Source organism: Cryptomeria japonica, chromosome 1 (genome assembly GCF_030272615.1).
Source record: "Cryptomeria japonica chromosome 1, Sugi_1.0, whole genome shotgun sequence".
NCBI lineage: Eukaryota > Viridiplantae > Streptophyta > Pinopsida > Cupressales > Cupressaceae > Cryptomeria > Cryptomeria japonica.
Window position 1 is genome coordinate 7,782,941 of NC_081405.1, and position 6,671 is coordinate 7,789,611.

Here is a 6,671-nt window from a genome sequence, read left to right on the forward strand (position 1 = left end):
CAGTCAGTTGTGCGAACGGAATTTGAAAACTAAATATTTGTTTTGTTATGAGCTGGTTGTATTTTATTATTCTAGTTAGTTGAGAACACAGTAAATATTACCATGGGCGTATATTCTTGTGTGAATTGAAGAGAATAACCCAATTTCTACGGTTGCAGGCATATACTCAATACACGATGACAGCTTTCTATCAGAGGTAAATTCCGCATAGCATTTTGACAGAATAGCTCAGATGGCAAATCTACAGTTAGATTCAATATCTAAAACTAATGGTTTTCTGTACAGAATAAAAATACATCATTCCAATAAGAAAAGAGCACCGCACATCTCATTCATAAAATAAAACACGGTGTTAGATGGCTCATAAAACACGTGACTAGACGGCCCAAGGTCAAAATGTTCAAAATGCATGTTTTGAAAATGTTTTTTAAACTAACAAATTTTTCAGTACAATGCAAAGTAAACAGAAATTTCCGTGATGGCTTCAATAAATTGGTAGCCTCCAATCAAAGCGCTATGACATTCTGCATATAAAAGGCACCATGAAGTAGCATTCACCAAAAACTTTCTAGAAGCCTGGCTTTTCTTTGCACCTGACGTTTGCAAATAATGTTAATCATGTGCACATCCAAACCTTGTTTTCTCTTCTTGGCCATAAAATTAAATGTATGGCAAACACAGCTAGTCGTGTTGAGCAGCTCAATCAATCTTCACCGATGAGTATATCTTACGCACAAACCAGAAGCATGCGTAGAAGCCGATTGTACCAGTCAATACAAAGAAAGCATATGAAATGATCGTCATGTAGCCAAAGTAGAGAATACCAGAAACAAGCTTAGTGATCTCCAGTTTGGTGAAGAAGTAGAATATTGCATATAGAAACAAATAGAGTGCTGATGAGCCTGAAGTTAGATATGCTCTCCACCACCAATGATAATCTTCACTGCACAACTGGAAGTAGCAGAGAACAATGGTGATCTCCGCACAAGTGACCAGAAGGATAATAAAGACAATGAACAAGAACCCAAAGATATAGTAGAACTGATTCAGCCATATGGAAGTCAGAATGAAAAACAGCTCAATGAAAACAGCTCCAAAAGGCAAGATGCCACCAATTAATACGGAGAAAATTGGCTGCATGTACCAAGCCTGTTCTGGAATTTGCCTGGGGATCTTGTTTGTCTTCACTGGATCCTCAATTGCAGGTTTCTTGAACCCAAAGTAACTACCAACAAATACCAGGGGTACAGAAATTCCAAACCATAAAAAGACCAGGGCAAACATTGTTCCAAAGGGTACAGCACCAGATGATTTCTCACCCCATATCAATGCATTCAGTATGAAGAAAATGCAGAAAATAGTACCCGGAAACATAAAAGCAGTCTTCAGGGTATTTTTCTTCCACTCTGCGCCTTTGAACATCTTGTACATACGAGCTGAAGAGTAGCCAGCAAACAAACCCATGAAAACCCACAACAGAACCATAGCTGTCATCAACCCACCACGGTTGGAGGGAGAAAGGAAGCCAAGCATTGCAAATATCATTGTAACAAGTGTCATCCCAAAAAACTGAACACCAGTTCCAACATACACACAAAGCAGGCTAGAATGACTAGGGGGCCTGAACACATCTCCATGGACCAATTTCCATCCTGTTTCTTCTTGAGCTTCATCCTGTGTCTCCAGCTGATTGTATTTTGAAATATCCCTATACAAAGTTCTCATCATGATCATTGCCACCATGCCAGAAAGGAACAGGACAATCATCAATGAATTGATTATGGAGAACCAATGGATCTGATCATCTGTCATTAGAAGATATGTATCCCATCGAGATGCCCACTTCACAGGGCTATCCTGCAGAATCCCTCATATTAGCCACATATGCAGTGGGCATAACATTTATTGAAATAACTCCTGTGGACTGAAGCTCAGATAAAAAAAGCATTAGAAAAGTTATTGCAATACCTTGAAACTGACATCATAACTGAAGATGACCTCTTTACCTTCCTCCACCTCCTGGGGAGCATCAGAACTTAAAACATAACGCTTAGTATTTGCATTGCAGGTTATCAAATGTGGATTCTCAGGATCCCAAGGCTGCTCATATTCGTGCTTTACACTGCAATTCATCAAATGTATGAGCAAATAGCTATACATGCAACAAAAATAAGTGACGTGTGACATAAGCACACAAATAACAATCTTGGGAAAATAAAACCACAAGCAAGTAGAAGTCGTGACAATAGTTAAAAGTGTTGCATTGTATCAGTACAGTAAAAATGTTTCAACTTTCCAACCTTTTTGGATTACAAAACTAGAGGTGCCATACATAACACAATCAATATGAGTGTTTTTAACTTTTTATACCACCCCAACACCTAGCTTAAAATATGATAAAATCAAGCTACCAAACATTCCATGTGCTGTGAGTTTTCTTTACAGGAAATACCAGAAAATCATACAATGGAAAGAAATGGATAAATACCTGAAAGGTGTAACTTCAAAACCAACAATACGAGCAGTATCAGTCACTGTGTCAGTGTGATACTTCACTTCAAAGTTCAAATGATTGTGGATAAAATACTTCTCTTCTGTACTCTGTGCCAGCCAAACAATTAACTCAATAAGAACCAGTTCTCAAGAAATGCACTTAAATCAGAACTGATTTACATCCACATGAATATTACAGCAAATATATATCATGACAGGCATGCACATCAGGTACTACTACTAACCCCTGCATAGCTCGCTTTGAACCCAACACGGAAACCATGTTCATAGGAATATGCTGGGGTTCCATCCATCCTTTGCCTGGGTACTACCACAGGAAGATTATCGAGAATCCTGTTTTGGCAAAGAGGTAAAGAAGGAAAGCAGAAAAAATATTTTTTAGCTATTCACTGCTTAAAAAAATTATCTAACTGAATGATATAATTTGAACGCAAAAACTATAGGCAATGTAATTTGTCAACCTACATTTGAACACGATATTCATCATCTATTTTCTCCTTGAAATTCTTTGCAGACTTGGAATCCAGTTTTTTTTTGCAAACATAATTGCACAGCTTGTGTTCTCTCATCCCAAACTGAGATAGATTTGATTACTATGTTAGAAGCTTAAATATAGAATATAAATAACAGTGCCAAAAAAAAAAAAATGAAATCTCCAATTTAGTGAAAATACGCACCACATAGGGAGAGTTCTCAATGCGATCCCCACGAAGAACTTCCCCCAAATTTTCAGCGCTGTTGACAATCTCCTTTGGCTTGCAATAATCCAGATAATAGAAATCATAAGGAAGTTGTGTCTTAGTTGAGGTTAGCTTGTTCACTTTTACCTGCAGCTCATCACCCTATACAAAAAACACAAACCCAGGATCAGCAGAATAATGGAATAGAGCCTCGATAAAGGTTATGAAAGAAATAAGGTAAACTTGTTCAACCAAATCCTAGATTACAACCCCTGAGAACTGATCTGCCAATCTTGAATCAGACTCTTATTTGAGTCTCCGTAAATTGAACCCAGTTTTCTACAACTAATAAATCTCTGTGGTTAAAAACACGTGGATAGGGCTAACACAGTAATTTCAATGTTGTATGTCGGTCGGTCACATATGGCATAAGCTACACAATTCAGAATCTTCCTCCGAAGAAAAAAAATCTGATGTCAAGGAGAGACTTTTGGCAGATACTATCAAGAAAGCTGAAAGTTTGAAGCTCCCGTCTAATTGAAAGACAGACAGTCTTTAGCCTAAATTTCAGGTAGTTTACCAAAAAAAGTTGGTTTCTAATTTTAAAAGGAAACTCCGACAGTCCTGTAGTAGAGTGGAAAGTTGCAGATCGCATGGGACCCATTAGCTGCAATCTGCATCGACTATGGAGCACCAGCTAAAAAAATTTAAGAAGCACATGCAACCATCCTCCATGTAACCACTAAATAAGTGTCTTCTGACCAAGAAGCAGAAAGCAAAATGGGAAAGATCAACACCCAAATCTGGATCACGTTGCACCAATTGTCAATAACCTAACGATTTAGCTCCTATTTGAAACAAATCAATGCCACCTAAAAAATGCATAGAGAGATAAATTTTAAAAAGTAAGCTGACAAACACGATAAAAATCCTCAAGCCGTCAATGTATGCTGATGTGTTTCAAACCAAGAAACAGTTAAACATTACAACAAAGAAAAAAGTAATTACATATATTCTACTAAACCTAAGCGGGTTAGCACTGTGAAAGTGGGAAAAAAATTACTAATGTTCTACATCGAGGATCTATATCTATACAGTAGAAGATCTGCTTCTGACGAAACCCTAAGGTCTGATCTACTATGCAGTGTTACCAGATCTTGTATTTTTATCTATAATTCATGGTTGAATCGACGTTTAGTGTTAAAAAAATAGCTGGTCCCGATTTACATGTGGTTCGCAATACAAGTTCAACAAATCCCGCACTCAAAATAGTCATTTGTAGAGGGTGGGAGATAAGAATTAGATATCACGCGCCTCAAAAATTCTAGATCTGAAACATTCCAAACCCTGTGTTGCATCATTTTTTTCTTTTTTTTAATGTTCGCAAATTACCCACCCACATCAATATTACACCCAAAATCACCCAAATAAATGGAGATCAGAGAAAGCGCAAACATTTCTTAAATGAAAATTTTCCACAGGTGAAAGGCTTTAAAATCGTTGGCATACCTTTGAAAAGTCCTGCGGAGCGACCCCTGGAAGATAAAAACAATTTGCCGTCGAAGCTAAGGCAAATATTATGAAGGAGAGCAGAGATGCCCCGGACGCCATTGATGGAACTCAGAACTCTCTCCGAAGGGTTTTTTTCTCTTTTCGTGCGCACTAAATGGGTACTAGTAATTACTATACTCGCATGCCGCCTGCGCAATTTAGGGCTGATTAATAATATGTTCGCGTCCGGGATTTTGTCTTTCTTACAATATAATTCACGGTCAGTGTGATAGCTGGACTTTACCTTTCTCAAATTATTTTTTTATTTTCGAGACCTCTAAAGAATGCCGGCTTAGATATTATGATAATGATAATAAGCCACTAATTTGGTCAAATTAGAACGGAGATAAACGGTATAGGGAAGAGCACCTAGACGTCATAGTTTCAATATTCGCACATTTATTGTCATAGTGACTCCTTAATAGCCATCATAGTTTCAATTTTTGAAAAGTTCATTAATAAATTTCACATCTACTAATAGTGGATCACTTTTTGTCACTTTTTGTCATTTTTTTGTTCATAATTGGCTCATTTGTGCACCACTATTGGAACATTTGTGCAAAACTATGGGGACATTTGTCCACAAGTACTGACGATTTTGAGTGGGAACATCTTTAATTAGGTATCAGGTGACACTTTGAAATGTTTACTTTTTTACCTTTGTGCACATAACTGATCCCACATCGTACATCATTACTACCCAGAAGCCAGAACAATATCTATAAGTACTTAAGTCGCATACGAAGACAGCTAAAAAAAATTGTCAAAATCCGATATACTGTTTTAAGATCTGTGGGTGTGCAGCCCTTTCCCAAGTAGAACGAGGGGAAGGATCGAGTAAGTGCTCCCCATAGCTATGACCGCTACTAGTGCTCTTCCCCTAACGTAAAACAATGGGAGTTTATGATTTTGTACTTTTGGGGGTATTGGGGTCGGAGAGGCTTTTGGTATTATCAGTGCTATTTAGGAGAGTATCATTTAGATTCAAATTTTGTATTTAAAGTCATAATAGTATTAGTATTTCAATGAGGTGTAATGGTTATAATGAGAGCAAGATATGTTTTGGATAATATATTAAAAGATTAATAATATATAAATAAAAATAAAAAGTATAGTAAAGGAATATTTTGTATGGTCTAATAAAATAAAATTTAACGCATAATGTCACTAAAGTGTAAGGATATTTTTAAAAAAATGAGCATTGTTAGTATTCACAAAAAAACCATCAAAATGATAACCCTAAAAATGATGGCATGGAAGAGGAAAAGTAAGGTTGTTGTGGAATTCGAACTCATTGTTCATTCTCACAACCACAAATTCGATACTTTTGAAGTTTCAAATTCAAATTTTAAAATGGACCCCTAGACATCTCTTTGCCTCTACTCGAAATATTGTCAAACATAAATTTTTCAATTCATTTCCCAATATCCAATATGCACCTGTGGATTAGATCTACTTCATTTTTGCAACCATGACTTCAACCCTTTAAGTTTCAAATTCAAAATTTTAAATGAACCCCAAGCCATCCCCCTTACTATCAAAAGATAATTTACAACTCTCACATCAAAACTTTTCAAATTATGTCTATATAAAGAACTTCATTCCTAACTTATTTTAAGTATATATTATCCACTCCAAAAAAAATCTTATCTAATTGTGAAACTCTTTTAATTACTCTTGCTTTTGTCATAGAATCACACTACATTAGCGTTTTTTAGTTATTTCACTTATTTGTCAAAGACATTTACAAACCTTAATTTTAAACTAAATCTTTGTTATATATATTTTCCAAAAACCAAGTTGCCTTCGTTAAAACAATATCTAAAACATGCATTGCATACCTTATTTTACTATTATATATCATTCAATCAAATCCAGGGGCTTAAAAGAAGACATCTTTAAAGTAAGAAACTTTGTAAGATCTTT

General features: G+C 36.1%; 1 protein-coding gene across 1 annotated transcript; it reads right to left on the bottom strand.

Annotated features, from left to right (window-relative positions):
- Nucleotides 1–306: 306 nt before the first annotated feature.
- On the bottom strand, nucleotides 307–4,891 carry LOC131036687 (transmembrane 9 superfamily member 7). Its single transcript, XM_057968645.2, has 7 exons — nucleotides 4,704–4,891; nucleotides 3,192–3,356; nucleotides 2,980–3,089; nucleotides 2,739–2,847; nucleotides 2,489–2,601; nucleotides 1,969–2,122; nucleotides 307–1,857 (listed from the first exon to the last, which is right to left on the bottom strand). The coding sequence occupies exons 1-7, from the start codon at nucleotides 4,803–4,805 to the stop codon at nucleotides 700–702; spliced, it is 1,911 nt and encodes a 636-aa protein (XP_057824628.2). The 5' UTR covers nucleotides 4,806–4,891; the 3' UTR covers nucleotides 307–699.
- Nucleotides 4,892–6,671: the final 1,780 nt, after the last annotated feature.